The sequence below is a fragment of the Loxodonta africana genome, chromosome 16 (assembly GCF_030014295.1).
Source record: "Loxodonta africana isolate mLoxAfr1 chromosome 16, mLoxAfr1.hap2, whole genome shotgun sequence".
Classification (NCBI taxonomy): domain Eukaryota; kingdom Metazoa; phylum Chordata; class Mammalia; order Proboscidea; family Elephantidae; genus Loxodonta; species Loxodonta africana.
The window spans coordinates 19,703,214-19,725,788 of record NC_087357.1 but is presented as its reverse complement, the minus strand read 5'-3'; the positions used below and the strand labels follow the sequence as shown (position 1 = coordinate 19,725,788).

At 36.3% G+C, this 22,575-nt stretch overlaps 1 protein-coding gene across 2 annotated transcripts in view; it reads left to right on the top strand.

Moving 5' to 3' along the window:
- Nucleotides 1–22,575, top strand: part of ATRNL1 (attractin like 1) — a 697,793-nt gene that overhangs the window by 97,648 nt on the left and 577,570 nt on the right. For both annotated transcript variants that reach the window (XM_023546681.2, XM_003409111.4), the window contains one exon: nucleotides 3,372–3,555. In XM_023546681.2, the coding sequence (XP_023402449.2) occupies nucleotides 3,372–3,555 (184 nt within the window). The remainder of the gene's footprint in view (nucleotides 1–3,371; nucleotides 3,556–22,575) is intronic.

Sequence of the window (22,575 nt, the reverse complement as noted above, 5' to 3'; positions counted from 1 at the left end):
ATCAGTTTTAGTAATCTGTATTTCCCTAGGATTTATACCTTTAGATTTTCAAATTTATTTTCATATATTTGTTATTGTTAGTTGCCCTTAGGTCAGCCTCGCCTCATGACTGTCTTATGTATAACAGAACAAAACGTCGCTGGAGCTCACTCTTGTGGTTATTGTATCAGTCCATCTCATTGAGGGTTTCCCTTGTTTTCACTGACCCACTACTTTACCAAAAGTCATGTTCTTTTCTTGGTCTTTCCCGATGAGGCGTCCAAAGCAAACAAGATGAAGTCTTATTATCATTGCTTTTAAGAAGTATCCTGGTTGTATTTCTTCGAAGACTTGTTTTTTCTTTCTTTTGGCAGTCCACAGCATATTCAGTGTTCTTCGCCAAACGCACAATTCAAATGCATCAGTTCTTTTTCTGTTTTCTTTCTTCAGGTGCATCTTTTGCATGCATATGAAGTGACTGAAAAGACCATGGTCTGGGTTAAGTGTACCTTAAAATTCCTTCTTTCATCATTCCATTTCTGTTTGAGGGAACTTCCCTTTGCCGTTCTTTAATGGTAGGCCTACAAATGCCATTTTATTTTAGTTTTAGTTCACCTGCGAGTCTTTTCTCCCTTTCATTCCTGAAGGATAGCTTTCTGGGATATCCAATTGGTGTTTGGCAGTTTTTCTCTTTCAGCACTTGAAAAGTCGCCTGCTGCTTCCTTTGAGCCTCCATGGTTTCAGATGAGAAATCCACTGTTACTCGAATTAGTGTTCTTCTATGGGTAATGTGTCATTTCTTGCAAACTGCTTTCAAGGTTTTCTTGGCTGTAATCTTAATGGAAGCAGATTGCCAGGCCTTTTCTTCAGCAGTACCGCTGGGTGGGTTCAAACCACCCATTTTTGAGTTAGCAGTATTGGGGGTTGGGAAATGCTAGGCTTGAGTAGCCTTTTTCTGATGGTTTGGGGTGGGGGTGCCATAAAGCACCTGCTGCTATGTTATTCCCGGTTTTGGGGTCCCTAACTGTCTGCCGGCAGCCCTGGTGGCGTAGTTGTTAAGTGCTACGGTTGTTAACCAAAGGGTCGGCAGTTCGAACCCACCAGGCGCTCCTGGGAAGCTCTATGGGGCAGTTCTACTCTGTCCTATATGGTCGCTATGAGTCTGAATCGACTCGACAGCAACGAGTGTTGATTTAGCTGTCTGCCTTCCTTTTTTATACCTTTCAGAATCCTTTGGTTATCTCGCATTATTTCTGGGGTCTACGTTTGTTCTTAACAGGCAGGAACAGAGAGAGATGAGCCTACACCATCTTGTGCCACCTAAACCCACCACCACTTAGTAATTTTTAAAATTTTGATGTGTGTTATTTAACTTGTCCAACTCTAAATTTCCTCAAAAGTAAACAGAAGACAGAAATAGTACCTATCTCAAAGGGTTGTTATTAAGTTTAAATGAGTTGATAAGGTACTTCCTGAGATAACAGTGTATGCTCTATTAGATAATGACTCTGATGATAATTGCAAAGTTGTTTATTGCGTGGTTGTTTTTAATGGCAAATAAAAACTCAAATGAGCAACGATGTAGAGTTATTTAAGTGTTGTATATCATGTGTATAACTGAATGTAGCTGTTAAAAAGTAATAAATGGGACATGGAAGGATGCTGCAAATGTTTTGTTGAGTGAAAAAATAGTTGCAAAATAGTATGATTCTTATCTTTGTACAAGTATATATGTACATGTAGGTCATGTGAGGTGCTTCATATATGGATAATAAAACAGTTGGAAACAGTTTGAAAATAATCTGTAACTCTAGTTAGTGTGCTGGGGGAGAAGGTGAGTTTCGTTTTTTACATTATACACTCATTGTTTTAGTATTTTTTGGTAAGGAGCGTTTTTATCTTTATTGAAAGGAGAATGAATACAGATATGAAAGACCTTTATATATGCTTAAATATACATGTATTGCTTTAACAAGAGATTAAAGAATATTGATCATATTACTTTTGATAAGGTGATATTTACTCATTCAATGAGAATTAGTACCAAAATACAATATCCATTAGTTACATGAGTACTACAAAGTTTATTCTTACACCTTTAGTTTTCTCAAAGTATAGCTGTCTTTAATCATTGCTTTTTGATACTTCTATATTTTATGACTATTGAATAATTAGAAATTTGTAATTATGTAATTCATATTGTGTAAACTTAAAGAGTTTTTAAGTGTCATCTTCATTTTCTGTTATTTGATTTGGATATTTTCAGTGTGCTGCCTAGGATGCCGTAGTTTAGGCGACCAGTTAGAGGAAAGGCAGGTGGCATGGTCTGGGTGCATATTTGAAGACTAATGATAAATTTCTACATAGTTGTACTTCATAATCTAAATTTTTAAGGGCAAGAAGCTGTGTGTTTTTCATATGCCTATTCTTAAAAGTATGCTTTGCATATAGTTAGTGCTTGTATCAGTGAATCTGCATTAGGAAATAAGAACATTTTTTGTATATACAAAGCAGAGTGGGATTGCATACAGGGAATTAATTACATTAAGTTAATTAATAAAAAAAAAAGTTGGGCTAGAGACACCAAAGGGAGTGGGTCACTCAGAAATCTGGAACCTACTACACACTCAGGTTAGGGCACATGAGCCCACGTCTGCAACTGAACTACTGAAGGTGCCACTGCTGCCACTGAGCAGAAGCCACCTCTGCTACTGTTGCTGGAAAAGGCCCCCTGCAGTTAGCTGCCTGCTTCTACTGCCAGAGCCAAAAGCAGAATGCCCTTCTTCCTCTTGCCTTCTAACCTCTCACAGTACATCCCATTGGTGGAAGCTAACAGCAACCCAGCTATAAGGGAGGCTTGGAAATTTAGTTTTTTAGGTTTTCATCCTCGGCACAAAGAACTCTACAGAAGCAGAAATAGGTTTAAGAACCAAGAGATTAAGGACAAGTAGAGTGCTAAATTTTTTTCAATGTATGAATTGATCTAAGTTTGTTAATGGCAAGGATCATGTGTTTTTTGTGTTTGTAATATCAGTGACTAACTCAGCCTATCACAATAGTAGGATCTCATAAAATATGAAGCCTTTTTTCAGGTGGCTTATAAATATAGCAGTGTGTGTGAGAAGAAAGCTTTCCTTTTGCTCCCAAAATTTGGTATTTTCAGAGTTTAAGTTCATTTTGGAAAGACCATTCTTACTGAACTTTAATCCGAGCACCTAACATAGTACTTGGCATGTTTTTAATAAGTGTTTCTTGATTAAATGAATATTAGTATACTGTATTTAGTCATAAACACGTGGTATTAGAATTAACTTGTTGGCAGTTTTCATGATATATTAGTTATGTTTCTTAATATTACTACAAGTTCATGATTTATCTTCTTTGTCTTACAGCGTCTAACACTTGGCTTGTTCCAGAAACTAAAGGAGCTATTGTGCAAGGTGGATATGGCCATACTAGTGTGTATGATGAAATAACAAAGTCCATTTATGTTCACGGAGGCTATAAAGCATTACCAGGCAATAAATATGGATTGGTAGATGATCTTTATAAGTATGAAGTTAACACCAAGACTTGGTGAGTAAATTGAGTGGAAGCATGATATGGAGGAAATTTGACATTAGTTGTATCTTAATTTTTTTTCTTTTATATTTGTATAATAGTGGTAATTAAATATTTTCAGGGAGAAATTCTTGAACTCTAACCCATTGCTTCAGCTAATGCCATACTATTATGTAGCAAAGGCACAAAATTATAAATTTTCTATGTGCCACCATTACTGTAAATGATTGACTTTAAAATAGTCTCTGATTGCAAAGAAGTATTTATTCTGTATACATTACTTATATGTGCTGATATTATGTTCATTTCAGATGAACGATTTAGTTTGACAAGATAACTTTGAGCTTTGATATTATCTGTCCGGGAATTTGTTCTTTGTACTCATATTTTATTATCATTTGTAAATTTAAAAAAGTGTTTCTTTACTTGCATCCCCTAACTTCATGTGAAATATAAAGCTTGGTAGCATTTAAGTAGATTTTCCTTTTTTATTGTTATAAACAATGCTGCATTGTACATCTTGTACTGGTCTTCTCATGCACATGTGCAAGAATTTTCTAGGGTTTGTACTTAGAAGTGCAATCGCTGTGTCTGAGGTTATTCGTTCACATCTTCAGCTTCACTGCACATTGCCTAGTTGCTCTTCAAGTAACTTGTGGCAATGTATATTTTGACCAGCAGTTACGAGTGCCTTATTTGTTCATATTCTCACCAACACTTGATAATTGTGAGAATTTTTACTTTTTGCCAGTGCAGTGACTGAGAATGGTATTTTATTGATATATTCGTGTGCATTTACCTGTTTACTGTTTTGAATAAGCATCTTTTTATTGTTCATTGACATTTGTGTTTCCTGTTCAGTGAATTGACTATTCATATCCATAATGTTCGCTTTATGTTTGAAATGTTATTCATTATTTTTTTGTTTTATTGATTTTTCTGGGTATTATAAGTTTTCAAGCAGAATTTTTGTTGTACTCATTTCCCTTTATAAAAGCTGGGAAATGACTCCCTTGTTTTAAGACATTGTGCATTCTTTTAAACTGCTAGCATGAAGTTAATTTAAATATTTAAATGAAAGTTTTCCACCAAATTTTGATTTGTTCTGCTCTCTTCACTTTCAAACATATATGCTAACTTAAAAAAATAAATAAAGATGGAGTTAAAAAAAATGAGTACTTTTCCTTTGGGTGATTTTGTTAAGTCTCCTTATTTCTTGTTAGTCTAATAAAAATGTGGTATTATTCTTTTTATTTTTTATAAAAAGTAAAATAGATTAATTACATTTTTGTTTTTTATAATTTATACGTTGCATTTTATTTCCTAATTTAATATTTGTAACTTACTGTCTTTGACTTTTTGCAGGAGGACTTGTGATTTAGTGATTAAGGAACTGTGTATCTGCTTAACATATTTTTATGTATATTTTAGGTTGTATTATATCAATAAGGAAGGATAACTGCATTTGCAGGAAGAAAGTGGCACCCTTTACAGTAATAATAATGGCTTATAGAAATTCTCAGGGGAGGATCTTAATAGAGAACAGAACTGAGTATTATTAGAATAAAATGAGAGTGAGAGATTTAGTTGTTGCTTATCACTTGTATGAAGTTTGCTCAGTTTGTACATGCTTCTTTATCTGAAAACTTCTCATAGTTAACTTTTGCATTGAAGAATATGATTATCAATCTTGACAATTTTAGATTATGCAAAAAAAAAAAAAATTGGCTACTTGTTCCTTAGGGAGAATTTAATAAACTGATTTGTGAATTCTTTGAGAACGTCATAAGAGATATGTTATAGGTATATACAATGCTTTAATATTTTAACATGTCCTGAATTGTTTTAAAAGATTAATCAGGAAGCACTAAAATGATTATTTTTAGTATTCTTAAAGTTTATAGCATCCTTATAGTTTCGATGCTTTTTGTTTTTTTTTGGCAAGTTTATTAGATATGGATTGTACTATGTGTCAGGTTTGTTTCTCAAATTTGATGCAATTTACAAATGCCACTATTATGTGTTAACTCTACAGACTGATCTTTAATTTTTATTACCTCAGAACTGGTTTTATTTTTTAGTAGATAGGGTTTGAAAGAGCCATTTTGTTGAGATATTAAGAAATGTTTTTAGAGGAATTCTTATTTTTCAGTGCTGAAACAGATTATTTTGAAATGATACTTACACTGAGAAAAGTTAGGAATTACATTTGTTTACAGCATCACAGAACTATCAAGGCAGTGAGAATTTGCAGATCAAGATCTAGGAGAGGATGGATGTCAAGGGAGGTGAGACTGGTATTTTGTGCAACTTTCTCACTAATTCCCAATTCTGAAAACTGAGAAGTGAGCAGAACTCTTGTCGGGTTCAGTATTGATGACCGGAATTGGATTTCTAGGTGTGCCAAGAAAGAGGGTCCATGGTAAAACCATATGGATTTAGTCTGGTCCCTGAAGTTCTAAACTCTCCTAGTGTATATGAGCCCATTTTTGATTCATTACAATCTCTCACTGAATTACAGTGAGCTGCTCATAGCCTAACAGCTGGCAGAAGCAAAAGTAAATCATCTTGAGGAAGATAATACCCAGATCTTTAAATTATTTCTTTAATATGTCATACAAAATATCTGGCACAAAATAAGAAATAACCAGGCTTAGGAAAAAACAAGAGATCAAAAAAAAGTTATTAGAAACATACCGATAGAATAATGATGTTTGCAGGTACCCATTGCCATTGAGTTGATTCCGACTCATAGTGACCCTATAGGACAGAGTAGAACTTCCCCATAGGGCTTCCAAGGCTGTAATCTTTATGGAAGCAATCTGACACATCTTTCTCCTGCAGAGCAGCTGGTGGGTTCGAACTGCCCATCTTTCAGTTAGCAGCTGAGCTCTTAACCACTGGGCCACCAGGGCTCCTCTTTGTTTTTAGATACAAACTTTAAAATAGCAATGGCTTTGTGTCCAAGGAATTAATATATCAGCAGAGATCTGGAAATTCTTACTAAAGAATGAAATAGAAATTCTGGAACTGAAAAATTGATTAACTGAAGTATGATATTGTGAATTGGTTTAACAGCAGATTAGACACAGCTAAGGAGGGAATTAATGAAATGGAAGCTTTGTCAGAAGGAAATATTCAGACTGAAGTGCAGAGAGACAAAGGGATGAAAAATAAAAGAGGGAAAGACATGTGGAAATGATATGACTTGTAGAAAACGTACAGCATGCATGTAATGGAGTCTTAGAATGAGAGAAGTGAGAAAATAATTTAGCGTACTATTTGAAGAGTTATTCACTGAGAATTTTTCAAAAGTGACAAAAGACATCAGGTCATAAATTAAGTTCCTTGACCACCAAGCAGGATATGCACAAAGAAAGTCACACTTAGGAATATCATACTAAAGCTTCCAAAAACCAAAACATAAAGAGAAAATTATAAAAGCAATCAGGGGTAGGGAGGTGGGGGGAAAATTTCCTTTTAAAAGAGCAATAGTAAGACTGGCAAGTGATTTCTAAACTGAAAAAATGGAATCCAGAAAACACGATGCCTTCAAATGGCTGACAGAAAATAATCACCAGCTTAAAATTCTACACCAAGTGAAATATCATTAAAAAATGAGAACAAAATAAAGATATTGCAGAAAAACAAAAACTGAGAGGATTTGACAACATCAGACCTGAAATAAAGGATATTATTGTGGTAGAATAAAAATGACCTGAGATACTGGAATGCATGTACAGCAACGAAAGGAGTAAATTAAATAATTGTTGATGATAGAAAGCTGTAATAGTATAATAGTGATATAATAGAGGCTTAGATATATACAAAATTGAAATGCTTGGCAATAACAACACATAATTCATCAAAGAAATTACACTGAAAGTTAGAAAATATTTCGTACTGAACAATAGTGATACATCAGAATATGTGTGATGCAGCTAAGAGGAACATTTATGGTCTTAAATTCATTTGTTAGAAAAGGTTGAAAAATGTCTGAAAATCAGTGGTCTAAACATTCCCTCAAAAAAAAAAAAAAAAAAAAAAAGCCCCCAAAACCCCGTTGCTGTTGAGTCCATTTTGACTCATATAGCGACCCTATAGCACAGAGTAGAACTGCCCCATAGGTTTCCAAGGAGCAGCTGGTGGATTCAAACTGCCAACCTTTCGGTTAGCAGTCATAGCCCTTAATCACTGCACCACCAGGGCTCCCCTTAAGAAGTTAGGAAAAAACAGTAGGTTAATTCCAGAGAAATGAGAAAGTGAATAAAGGTAGGAAGAAGGAAGGAAGTATGAGATAAGAGCACAGATTAAAGAAATGGAAAATAACCATATGATAGAGATGATCCACAAAGACACAAAAAAATGGAGGGAGCTGGTTGTCTATAAAAAACCATTAAAATAGATAAATTCCCATCCAGATTAGGAACAAAGGTATACTTTTAAATAACCTATTTTAAGACCTATCACAAAAATCAGAATGCAAGGAGATATCACTTCAGATCCTATAGATATTAAAAGTTCATAGAGTATGTGATAAACAACCATATAGCCACTATATGACAGTAATTTTGAAAAATTTGATGAATTGGGACAAATCTCTAGAAAAATGAATCTTACCAAAATTGACACATAAAGAGAATTTTAGAATAGTCTCATATCAAAGAAAAAGAATCTATAATTGAAATGTTTCAACAGAAAACAAATATGCAAACAAATAAATACAAATAAAACAAATTTCCAGGCCCAGGTAATTTCACTGATGAATTTGAACAAATATTTAAGAAGTGTATATCTAAGAAATAAATAACACCAGTCTTTCCCAAAATGCCAGACAATAGAAATAATTATCTTGAGACTTATGAGGCCAGGATAACCTTGATACTAAACTATAAAAGAGAAATTAGAGGTAAGGAAAATTATAGTCTTATCTTTTTCATGAACATAGATGGAAAAAAAAAAAAAATCAGTGGATCCAGTAATTTATGCAACGGGTTTATTCTAAAAATTGGCTTAGTTAAAATGTTAGTTAAAAATTAAATGTAATTAACAGAGTGAAAGTGTAATGAAGAAAAACCATATGGTCATCTCAAACGATGCAGAAAAAGCTTTAGACAAAATTTAGTATGTATTTATGATAAAATCTCTATAGGACCAGGAGTAAAGCAAACTTTTCATATGCTAAAATGTATTAAGTAAATAAATAAAAGGTATCAAAACAACAAACAAACAGAACTCTACTGCAAACATTATGGTGAAATGTTGAAAGCTTTCCTTCTATGATTGGGCATAATTGTGGCCAGTATGACCACTTCTATTCAACATTGTATTGGAATTTCCAGCCAGTGCAGTAAGGCAATTAAAGTAAAATAATATAACATAAAAGGTATATGGATAACAGGTTGCATTTAAGGTCGGTATAAAAAAAATCAGTTGTAATTCTATATACCCAAATAATGTACAATTATCAGTACAAAGTGATAGTTTAAAAGCAATACAATTTATATTATCATCAGTAAGTCAGTTACTAAGGAATAAATCTAATGACATAGGTACAGTACCTTTACACACAAAACTAAAACCTTATTGTGAGAAACAAAGACCTAAATAAAAGGAAAATACCTAATGCTAATGGACGGCACTGGGAATGGATTGGAAAACTCAATATCATAGAGATCTTCCCAAATTGATCTATAGATTTAATGTAATCCCAAACAGAGTTGCAGAGTATTTATAAAAGATATTTAACAGGTTGATTCTAAAGTTTATAAGAAGGCACTTATAGGTAACGCAAACTTTTAGAAGAATGAAACTGGAGGACTTCTTTACCAGATCACATGAGTAACTACAAAACTAATTAAAATGCTGTTGTGTAGATTGAGAAATAGAGCAATTAAGCAAATAGGAATTTCACATATAGACCTACATATGGACACTTAATTTATGACATTGTTGGCAAGGCACAGCCATCTTTTCAGTAAATCATTCTGCATCAATTGAGTATAAAGTTGGAAAAAATGAGTTCTGAGTCCTACCTCACAGCTTACACAAAGATCAGCTTCAAATCAATTGTAAGTCTAAACGTGGAAGGTAAAATAATAAATATTCTGGAAGATAACTGGTGAATATCTTCATATCCATGGGTAAAGACTCTGAGATGGTATTTATGTAGTACTGTTAATAAAGGGGTATCCCTGGGTGGTACACATGGTTAATGCACTTGGCTGCTAACCAAAGCTTGAAGGGTCCAGTTCACCCAGGAGCGCCTCGGAGGAAAGGCCTGTTGATCTACTTCCAAAAAGGTCAGCCATTAGAAACCCTATGGAGCGCAGTTCTACTCTGACACACACAGGGTCGCCATGAGTCAGATTTGACTCCACAGCAACTTTGATCAACTGATCTATATTTATATGTTTGAAAACATCAGTAAGAAGGTGAAGAGACAAGCTGCAGTGTGGGGGACATTTGAAACACATGAAGTCAACAAAGAACTCTTTCTGAAAATATAAAGAACAGCAAGTCAATAAGAAAATGTCAGACAACCCAGTAAAGAAATGGGCAAGACACTTGAACAGGTACTTTATAAAAAAGGCTATCTAAATGACCGTACTACATATTAGAAGGTGCTCAACCTTATATTAGTCAGGGCAATTCAAATTAAAACAAAATTGAGGACTATGACACAGTAACTTAATTGGCTAAACTAAAAAGACTGCAGACACCAAGCGTGGGCAATGATGTGGAACAATTGAATGTTTCATACTCTGCTTCTGGGGCCTGGTGGGTTGTAAACTGGTAGAACCACTCTGAAAAACTTGGGACAGTATCTGCTAAATTTGAATACACAGTATGTGTGTGTATCCCTGGTGGTGCAACTGTTAAGTGCTCAGCTGCTAACAAAAAGGTTGGTTGTTCAACCCCATCCAGCAGCTCTGTGGGAGAAAAACCTGGTGATCTGTTCCTGTAAAGAATACAACCTAGAAAAACCCTGTAGTGCAGTTCTATTCTGTCATATGGGGTTACTATGAGTCAAAAATCGACTGGAAGGCACCTAACAACAACAAATATATATATATGTATATAATGTATGTATTTTTTTCCATGAACTAATAATTCTTATATATCTAATTGTATATCCAACAGAAGTACATATATGTGTGCACTATAAATCTTACAGAACAATGGTCATGACTGTTATTCGTGATAGACAATAATTTGATATAAATCAAATGTTCATCAACAGTCCAAATGGATAAATTAATTGTATATTCATACAATGGAATGCTGTGCAACAATGAAAATGAACAAATTGTCTCTTCATGCATCAACATAGTTGTATTTCACCAAAACAATGTTGACAAAAAGAAACCAGACAGAAAGAATACATAATACGTAATTCCATTTATGTGAAGTTCAACACAAAGAAAAACTAATCTGTGGCCTTAGAAGTTAAGATGGAGTTACCTTTGGCTAGGAAGAGCAGTAGGAGGGCTTCTGGAGTGCTTAAACATGTGTGCTCACTTTGTGATAACTCATTGAACTATACACTTAAGATTTGTGTACTTTTTGATATATGTGTTACACTTAATAAATATTTACTTAAAAATAGACATCATTTTTATTTGAATTCTCCAGTTTTAATATCATATGGTAATAGTTTATTGGAGTCCTAGTGGTGCAGTGGTTAAGAGATTCGCTGCCAACCAGAAGATTGGTGGTTCAAATCTACCAGCTGCCCTTTGGAAGCAGTTCTGTTCTGTCCTATAGGGTATCTTAGAGTTGGAATCAACTCGATGGCAACAAGTTTAATAGTTTATTATACCTTGGCATAATAAAAGGGGTCAGTTTTTAATTTGTAGTTACCAAATACACTTTTTTTGGGTCATTGTTGGAAAGGGACTGAGACATGAAAGTTCAGGATAAACCCTACCCGACTACTTCAGGATTAGTTGGGTCTGGCTTCTTGACACTTAAAGAGTGAGAGAGAACAAACATTCTTGGTTCATAGAAATACCCGTTTCTAAAAAAAAAAAGTGTTCCTGTTGTATTGTTAGAATGTTTTATTGATTGGTAGTATCATTTGCTAAGGGACTTTAACTTTGCTGTAATGATTTCGGGTACCAGGGCCATTGTGATCTTGATGATTTTCTTAACCTTATTAGATAAAGTATCTCATACGATTTTTTTTTACTGTGCTTTAAGTGAAAGTTTACAAATCAAGTCAGTCTCTCATACAAAAATTCATATACACCTTGCTATGTATTCCTAGTTGCTCTCCCCCTAATGAGACAGCACACTCCTTCTCTCCACCCTGTATTCCCCGTGTCCATTCAGCCAGCTTCTGTCACCCTCTGCCTTCTCATCTCCTCTCCAAACAGGGGCTGCCCACATAGCCTCATGTGTCTACTTGAGCCAAGAAGCTCACTCCTCACCAGTATCATTTTCTATCTTATAGTCCAGTCCAATCCCTGTCTGAAGAGTTGTCTTTGGGAATGGTTCCAGTTTTGGGCTAACAGGTCTGGGGACCATGACCTCTGGGGACCTTCTAGTCTTAGACCATTAGGTCTGGTATTTTTACGAGAATTTGAGGTCTGCCTCCCACTGCTCTCCTGCTCCATCAGGGATTCTCTGTTGTGTTCCCTGTTAGGGCAGTTGTCGGTTGTAGCCGGGCACTGTCTAGTTTTTCTGGTCTTAGGCTGATGTAGTCTCTGATTTTTGTGGCCCTTTCTGTCTCTTGGGCTCATAATTACCTTGTATCTTTGGCGTTCTTCATTCTCCTTTGCTTCAGGTGGTTATAGACCAATTGATGCATCTTAGATGGCTGCTTGCTAGCATTTAAGACCCAAGTGGGATGTAGAATGTTTTCTTAATAACCCAAAAACCCAGTGCCATCGAGTCGATTCCGACTCATAGCGACTCTGTAGGACAGAGTAGAACTGCCCCAGTTTTCTTAACAGATTTTATTATGTCAATTGACCTAGATGTTCCCTGAAACCATGGTCCGCAGACCACACCCTTGCTACTCTGTCTTTTGAAGCATTCAATTTATTCAGGAAACTTCTTTGCTTTTGATTTACTTCAGTTGTGCTGACCTCTCCTGTATTGTGTTTTGTCTTTCCCTTCACCTGTAATAGTTCTTGTCTACTATCTAATGAACACCCCTCTCCCTCCCTCCTTCTTTACCCTCGTAACCATCAAAGAATATTTTCTTCTGTGTTTAAACTATTTTTAAAAAATTTTTATTGTGCCTTAAGTGAAAGTTTACAAGTCAAGTCAGTCTGTCATACAAAAATTTATATACACTTTGCTATATACTCCTAGTTGGTCTCCCCCAAATGATACAGTGCACTTCTTGTCTCCGCCCTCTGTTTTCGTGTCTATTCAGCCAGCTTCTGTCCCCTTCTGCCTTCTCATGTCCCCTCCAGGCGGGAGCTGCCCACACAGTCTCATGTGTATACTTGATCCGAGAGGCTCACTCCTCACCAGTATCATTTTCTATTCTATAGTCCAGTCCAACCCCTGTCTGAAGAGTTAGCTTTGGGAATGGTTCCAGTCCTGGGCTAACAGAAGGTCTGGGGACCATGACTTCCAGGGTCCTTCTGGTCTCAGTCAGACCATTAAGTCTGGTCTTTTTATGAGAATTGTTTAAACTATTTCTTGAGTTCTGATGATAGTGGTCTCATATGATCTTTGTCCTTTGCAACTGATTAATTTCACTCAGCATAATGCTTTCGAGATCCCTCCATGTTATGAAATGTTGCACGGATTCATCATCATTCTTTATTGATGTGTGATACTCCATTGTGTGAATATACTATAATTTATTTATCCATTCATCCATTGATGGGCACCTTGGTTGCTCCCATCTTTTCGCTATTGTGAACAGAGCTGCAATGAACATGGGTGTGCATATATCTGTTCGTGTGAGGGCTCTGATTTCTCTATGGTATATTCCAAGGAGTGGGATTGCTGGATCATATGGTAGTTCTATTTTTAGCTTTTTGAGGAAGCGCCAAATCGATTTCCAAAGTGGTATACCATTTTACATTCCCACTAGCAGTGCATAAGTGTTCCAGTGTCTTCACAACCTCTCCAACATTTATTATTTTGTGTTTTTTGTATTAATGCCAGCCTTGTTGGGGTGAGATTGTATCTCATTGTAGTTTTGATTTGCATTTCTCTAATGGCTAGGGATCGTGAGCATTTCCTCATGTATTTGTTAGCTGCCTGAATGTCTTCTTTGGTGAAGTAGGCACCAAAGAAGGGACATATCCTTTACACATTTTTTAATTGGGTTATTTGTCTTTTTGTAGTTGAGTTTTTGGAGTATCATGTAGATTTTAGAGATCAGACGGTGATCAGAAATGTCATAGCTAAAAGCTTTTTCCTAGTCTGTAGGTAATCTTTTTACTCTTTTAGTGAAGTCTTTGGATGAGCATAGGTGTTTGATTTTTAGGAGCTCCCAGTTACCTAGTTTCTCTTCTGCATTGTTAGTAATGTTTTGTGTACTGTTTATGCCATGTATTAGGGCTCCTAGCATTGTCCCTCTTTTTTCTTCCTTGATCTTTATCGTTTTACATTTTACATTTAGGTCTTTGATCCATTTTGAGTTAGTTTTTGTGCATGGTGTGAGGTAACTCCTAACATTCTTTATACACATATATTTTAGTGTTTACAGGAGGAGCCCACACCTTCATTGTTCTGTGTCAAAGCTTTTCTGGGATAATAGAGACTTCACGTATTTTTGGCCTAATATTGGAGTCCTTTCCTCTGTCATCATGTTCCTTTAACCTGCAAAAAAAAGCATGCTAAGTTCGACATTATCATTTATAACTTACAGCTCTACTTATTAGCTTGGTATTTTTATTTATTTATTTTTTATTTCTTGTTTTCCAAGTGAGAGAAGATTTCAGCTGTACTTGAGAATATTATATAGCTTTTTAGAAAGATAAACTGTGATTTTAATTCCAATTACTAATTCTTTACTTTAAAAAAATCTTTGCATTCACATATACAGAAAGTATGTTTTCATAATGATGATACACATGCTTGCATGAGCTGATTTCTTTTTAAATTTGATACAATGAGTTCTTTTTATGTTAAAACATTCAAAGCTTTTTTTTTTTTTTTACAGTTTTTGTGGTTTCTCTAAAAAATTTAGCTCTCAGAGGCTTTCGAAAATGATACAGGACATTTTATAAATATGGTATCACATTTTGGTAAATACTGGTGAACATGATTTTCGTATTATCTTTGCTTATTTCTCTGCATAATGAGTGCTACAAATCTTTTGAACAACTATTTTGTTGACTCCATACCAAGCACTATGTTGAAACTAACCATAAGAAATTATCAGTAAAGGAGACAGGAAATTTAAAATTATATGATATATATTTATGTTGGAATTTATATATATATATATATATATTTAAGAAGTATAGCAGAGAGATTTATTAAAGTGAACATAAAACATTTATACAAGTGAAAAAGACTATTGTTTTTATAAACATCATGATATGTTTTGGGATTTGGAATTTTGGACTATCTGGTTAAAATCACATATTGATATTTAATACTTTATGGCATTATCTTCTGATTTCAAAATTTGTAGCTCTTATTTTTTAACAAGTGCTCTATTATAAATTGGGAAATATTGCAAGATTATATGAAAGAATACATAATATAGCTTAAGAACTATAATAAAACTAACGCTTCCACTACCTGAGCCAGGAAAGGACATTATAGTAGCCCAGAAGCCCTCATGTGTCTCTCCCTGATGACACCCCCCTCGTTATCCCCCAAAGAGGTAACCATTCTTCTTAATATTGTGTTGTTTCCTTGCTTTTCATTATCCGTTTTTATCCTCAAGATACGTATTTGCAAGCAAAACATTCATTTAGTTAATGCTTTTTTGAATTTTGCACACATTGTTTAACATGGTATGCTTCCTTCAGAGACTTGCTTTTTTGGTCATCTGACAATAGAAATAAGTAAAATGTATTTTAAGTGGTGATGAGTGCTTAATAAAGCATGGAAAGGGATACAGATTTCAGGTTTTTGCATTTAAATATTGTGGCCATAGAAGATGTCACTGAGAATGTATTTGAATTAATAAGGAGGTGAGATAGTGAGCCATGCAAATATCTCAGGGACAGGTGTTCCAGGTAGAGGGACAGCTAATGCAAAAGTCCGGAAATGAGAATATTTTTGCAATTTTGAACAGCAAGGAGGCAGTAGAGCTGGAGTGGGATGTCTTGGGGTAGGATAGGGGCAGTGGTAGGAAATAATCTTAGAGATGTTATTGGGAACCCTATCATGTAGGGTCTGAGAGGTCATTATAAGGATTTTGCTTTTCTCTGATGGGAAGTTGTCTTAGTCCTCTAGTGCTGCTATAAGAGAAATACCACAAGTGAATGGCTTTAACAAAGAGAAATTAATTTTCTCACAGTCTGGGAGGCTAGAAGTCGAAATTCAGGGCAACAGCTCCAGGGGAAGGCTTTCTCTCTCTCTGTCGGCTCTGGGGGAAGGTCCTTGTCATCAATCTTTCCTTGTTCTAGGAGCTTCTCTGCATAGGAACCCTGGGTTCAAAGGATGCACTCTGCTCCTGTTGCTGCTTTCTTGGTGGTATGAGGTCCCCTGTCTCTCTGCTCGTTTCTCTGTTTTATATCTCAAAAGAGATTGGCTTAAGACACAATCCAATCTTGTAGATCACATCAGTATAACTACCGCTAATCCATCTCATTAACATCATAGTGATAGGATTTATAGCACATAAGAAAATCACATCAGATGACAAAATGGTGGACCATCACACAGTACTGGGAATCATGGCCCAGTGAAATTGATACACATATTTTTTGGGGACACAGTTCAATCCATGACAGCTTCTTAAGCCTCTGTATTGGTCTCTTTCACCAGTTCTGAAAAGTTCCCAGGTATTATTTCTTGGAATTTTGTCATTGCTTCGTACCCTTCTTTTCTGTCCAGAACTTGAAGTATACATTCAGTAGACATTCTTTCTCTATGTATTATCCGTCTCCTAATTGCTGTAATTTCTTTTTGTCTCTGGCTTACATTCTGGGTAATGGCTTCTGTTCCATCTTCTAGTTTACTTTTTGGTTCTTTTTTAGTTTTTCTTGTTTTTTGTTTATGTCCTCAAGATTTCTAATTTTTTTTTAATAACATTAAGTACTCTGATTTTTGTTTGTGTGTGGATCTCATTTTGCTGTCTGTCATTTCTGTTGTCTCACTCTTGGTGCCTTGTTACATTGTGTTTCATAAGTTTTTGGCTGCTCGTTTTTCTGAATATTCTATATGTGGAAACATTTTGAGGCCTGGGATGTAGGTAGGCTTCCCTAGAAAGAGTTTGTATTCATTTCTGTCATAATTCTTAGAGCATCATTGATCTAGGACCAATTTAGTGTAAATTCTCATGTAGGTTTGTTATTGTTTTCTTTTGTCCAGGTTGTGTGATTTCAGGTTTCAACCGAGTGTGTGTAATGGGGTTGGAATGTTGGACTCTTCATCCCTAGACTTAGGATATAGTCCTTGGGTGTCCCAGCTTAATAAGGAATCTCTTTAGATTTCTCATTTTAAGCTGTGCCAAGTTATTGCCGTCTGAGTTCTATAGTGCCACTGCCTCCAATGATTGATTACATTTGACTAGCTTGAGAAATGACCTTAGGGGAAATCAGTCTTCAGGCTTTTTATACTTCTCTGAGCTTCTAACCTTCACATCCTATTTTGATTATTTTGTGATATTTTTGCCAACTCATAGATGTATGTAAAAATGTAGGTATGTATTATTTTTAATGGTTCATATGCCTATTCCACCATATTTCAGGTAATAGAAGTTACAGCCCTTGTTTTTTCCCAATACCTTAAAAGCTAAAATTAAATCAAAAGGTAGAATTAAGCAAAAAGTAGAAAATAAAACCAGTGATTCCAACTCAGACTGTTTTCTATGTAAATGTACATTCTTTTGATTGTGAACATAAAATTGTATTATATTCTGATTTCTTAATTATGTATCAAGACTACCTTTTCTTTTTATAAAACATTTGATTACTTTTTCTTTTGTAACAATTATGTCATCTTTGCCATTAGTCAGGTGTGCATCATTGTCTTTTAGTGGTTCTTATATTTAGATTTCAGGTCATACTTTGGCCAACAATCCACAAGAGCAAAAGTACAACCTTGAGTATATTCTTTCTGAATTTAGAGCCCATCTCAAGAATAGATTTGATGTACTGAACATTGTGACTGAAGACCAGAAGAGTTATGAGAAGATATCAAGGACACCACTTGTGAAGAAAGTGGAAGTTCACTAAAAAGACAAGAAAGAAAGACAAAACCAAAATGGATAGAAGAGACCCTGAAATTTGCTTTTAAGTGCAGAATTGCTGAAGTGAATGAGAGAAATTATGAAGTAAAAGAACTTCTTTGAACAGAAGACTTCAAAGGGTAACTCAAAAAGACAAGGCAAAGTATTATGATGGAATGTGCAAAGACCTGGAGTTAGAACACCAAAAAGGAAGAACTTGATTGGCATTTCTCAAGCTGAGAGAACTGAAGGGAAGATTCAGGAAGCCTCAAGTTGCATTACTGAGGGATTCTATGTGCAAAAAACTGATGCAGGAAGCATCAAGAGAAGACAGAAGGCATTTACAGAGTTGCTGTACTAAAAATAATTGGTCAGTGTTTAAACATTTTAGGAGGTAGCATATGATCAGGAACCATTGGTACTGAAGGAAGAATTAAAGCTGCTGTGAAGGCATTGAAAACAACAAGCCTCCAGAAACAGATGGGATACCAATTGAGATGCTTCAACAAATGGGTGCAACCCTGGAAGCACTTACTCACCTATATCAAGAAATTTGGAAGACACCTGCCTGGCCAATCAGCTGAAAGAGGTCCATGTTTGTGCCCATTCCAAACAAAGGAAATCAAATAGAATGTGGAATCGCTGAACCATATAATTAATATCGCATGCTAGCAAAATTTTGCTGAATGTGGTTTAAAAACAACTGCAGCCGCACATCAACAGGGAACTGCCAGAAGTTCAAGTCAGATTCTGAAGGGGACGTGGAACGAGGGATATCGTTGCTGTTGTCAGATGGATTTTGGCTGAAAGCAGAAGATACCGGAACGATGATTACCTGTGTTTTATTGACTATATGAAGGTCTTCAACTGTGCGGATCACAACAAATTATAGATAACAATACGAGGAATCAAAATTTGTACATGGATTAAGAGGTAATCTTTTGAACAGAGGGGGTTAGGAGTGATTCAGAATTGAAAAGGTGTGTGGCAGGGTTGTATCCATTGACCTTATTCAATCTGTTTGCTGAAGAAATAATTCAAGAAGCTGGACTATCTGAAGAAGAATGTGGCATTATGATTGGAGAAAGACTCATTAACAACCTATGATGTGCAGATGACACAACCTTCATTGCTGAAAATGAAGATGACTTAAAGCACCTACTGAAGAAGGTCAAAGACTACAGCTTTTTGTATGGAGTACACCTCAACTTAAAGAAAATGAAATCCTCACAACTGGACCAATAAAGAACATCACGATAAATGAAGAAGAAATTGAAATCGTCAATGATTTCATTCTATTTGGATCAATAATCAACATCCATGGGTGTAGCAGTCAAGAAATCAAACAACATATTACGTTGGGCAAATCTACTGTGAAAGACCTCTTTAAAGTTTAAAAAAGCAAAGATGTCACTTTGATGATTAAGGTGCACCAGACACGAGCCATGGTCTTCTCAGTTGTCTCCTATTCATGTGAAAACTGGACAATGAAAAAGGAAGACATAGGAAGAATGGATGCATTCAAATTTTGGTGTTGGTGAAGAGTATTGAATATAGTATGAATGGCCAAAAGAATGAACAAATTATCTTAGAAGACATACAATTGGAATGCTCCTGAGAAGCGAGGAGAGTGAGCTTTCTGCTCACTTACTTTGGATATGTAATCAGGAAAGACCAGTTGATAGAAAAGGACATCAGGTTTGGCAAGGTAGAGGGTCAGTGAAAATGAGAGAAACCCTTAATGAGGTAGATTGACACAATAGCTGAAACATGTCTTTGCCTGCCACGTCTAACAACTGGGCCCTCTCAAAGACAGTTTCTGTTGCCTGTGTATGTGTCATACTTCTGTATTTCCTTGCATGCTATAATTTTTTCTTAAAAACTAGGCATTAAAATGATGTAGCATCTTTGGATACTGATTTCACTTTCTGGTTTTGTTGTTCTTATTGTTTGCTTGTTTATTTGCTTGAGTTGGTGGACTCTTTTTTACTGAAGTCTGTTTCCCCTTGAGTGTGTTTTTGCTAACGTAGCTCTTCAGAGAGTATGGGGGTGTGCACGGTCACCCTGGTATGGCAGTAGTTTTAGAAGGACCCTCTTCTAATATCTCTTTCCTTGACCTCTCTGTTAAGCTATCTGCCTCTGTTAGTATCGTACCCAGCTGTTAGCCCCCACTTAAATACCCCAAGCCAAACTCATTGGGGTCGAGTTAACTCCAACTCATAATGACCCTATAGGGCATAGTAGAACTACCCCTAGGGTTTCCAAGGCTGTAATCTTTATAGAAGCAGAGTGCCCCATCTTTCTCCTGCAGTGCAGCTGGTGGGTGTGAACCACCAACCTTTTGGTTAGCAGCTAAGCACTTATACTATGTCACCAGGGCTTTTTTAGCCTCCACTTAGAGCTAGCTTACTGCTGTATTGTTTCCAGTAGAAAACTCAGTTTGGATCTGTTTTCAAAGGCAGCCTTTGAGGCTAGTCTTTCAAGTTTGTTCTGACCCCACAAGGAGTCTTCTTAGATTTCTTTTTCCTTGTTCTCTCTGGTGATCTTCTAATTGGCCTGTGGTTTTGCTTATGGCTCTTGTAGAGCTGTCAGGCTTCTCTTAATAGCTTAGTATGAAAATCTCCATTGTTTTTGAGAGCTCTGTTAGGGTTGAACTTCCCACACTCTGTTAGGACCTTGGGATAGCTTTCGAGCTCTCTGTTCTTATAGCCTGCCTCTTCTGTGCCACTGCTTCAGAGTTGAAGGTGGGTTTAGTGCTGTCCTTTAGAGTGATACTGCTGCTTTATGTGCAGGCTGCTGCATGGGGATAGTAGCCTCGAGTCTTCTCAGCTTGCCCCTTTCTTTGCCCCACAAGTGAGCTGGGGCAAGGGAGATCAGGGTTCCAGTGTTCTTTGCTTCACTTGGGCTTAGCTTCCACCGTATGAGTGAAAGTTAGATGGAGGATGAGATTTCAGGTTGTTAAGCCTCTCTTTTTTGAAAAAGAACTTCTGCAACCTAGATGTTGGGGTCATGAGAAATACTGGCAGCCTGACCCTTTCAGTGAGATATTGTTGCCCTGGACTGGGCACTGGGTAGAGAGAAGCCCTGTGTTCTTGGCCTCACTCACTTGGGGATGAACTTGGAGAACAGCAGAAGGTCATGGGGTCAAATGCCATGGACTTTTGGTGTTATTATTGAGATTTAGTATATTTTCTTGAATAAATGTTTCATTTGCTGTTGCCTTTAGTACAATTCCCTGAGATTGTAAATTTTTTTGTTTTTTAATAATTTTTACCAATTATAGTTTTTTTTTCTGGAGATATGGTTTATGCCGTGTGAAGTCAGCCCCATATTCTTTGTTGTTAGGTGCCATCAAGTTGGTTCTGACTCATAGCGACCCTATGCACAACAGAACGAAACACTGCCAGTCCTTACAATCGTTACGCATGAGCTCATTGTTGCAGCCACTGAGTCAATACACCTCATTGAGGGCCTTTCTCTTTTCTGCTGACCCTGTACTTTGCCAAGCATGATGTCCTCCTCAGGGACTGATCCCTCCTGACAACATGTCCAGAGCACGTAAGGTGCAGTCTCACCATCATTGCTACTAAGGAACATTCTGGTTGTACTTCTTCCAGGACCGATTTGTTCATTCTTTTGGCAGTCCACGGTATATTCAACATTCTTGGCTGACACCACAATTCAGACGCGTCAGTTCTTCCTCAGTCTTCCTTATTCATTGTCCAGCTTTCACATGCATTTGATGCTATTGAAAATACCATGGGTTGGGTCAGGCGCACCTTAGTCTTCAAGGTGACATCTTTGCTTTTCAAAACTTTAAAGAGGTCCTTTGCAGTAGATTTACCCAATGCAATGCATTGTTTCATTTCTTGACTCCTGCTCCCACGGGTGTTGATTGTGGATCCAAGTAAAATGAAATCCTTGACAACTTCAGTCTTTTCTCCGTTTATCATGATGTTGCTGATTGGTCCAGTTGTAAGGATTTTTGTTTGTTTATGTTGAGGCGCAATCCATACTGAAGGCTGTGGTCTTTGATTTTCATCAGTAAGTGCTTCAAGTCCTCTTCACTTTCAGCAATCAAGGTTGTGTCATCTGCATAACACAGGTTGTTAATGAGTCTTCCTTCAATCCTGATGCCCCGTTCTTCTTCATATACTCTAGCTTCTCGTATTATTTACTCAGCATACAGATTGAATAGGTATGGTGAATGTATACAACCCTGACACACACTTTTCCTGACTTTAAACCAATCAGCATCCACTTGTTCTGTCCGAACAACTACCTCTTGATCTATGGAAAGGTTCTTCATGAGCCTAGTTAAGTGTTCTGGAATTCCCATTCTTCCCAATGTTACCCATAATTTGTTATGATCCACACAGTAGATTGCCTTTGCATAGTCAATAAAACACGGGTAAACACCCTTCTGATACTCTCTGCTTTCAGCCAGGAGCCATCTGACATCAGCAATGATATCCCCTGATTCCATGTCCTCTTCTGAAACCAGCCTGAATTTCTGGCAGTTCCCTGTTGATAAGCTGCTGTAGCCGTTTTTGAATGATCTTCAAGAAAATTTTGCTTGCGTGTGATATTAATGATATTGTTCTATAATTTCCACATTCGGTTGGATCACCTTTCTTGGGAATAGGCATAAATATGGATCTCTTCCAGTCAGTTGGCCAGGAAGCTGTCTTCCATATTTCTTGGCATAGACA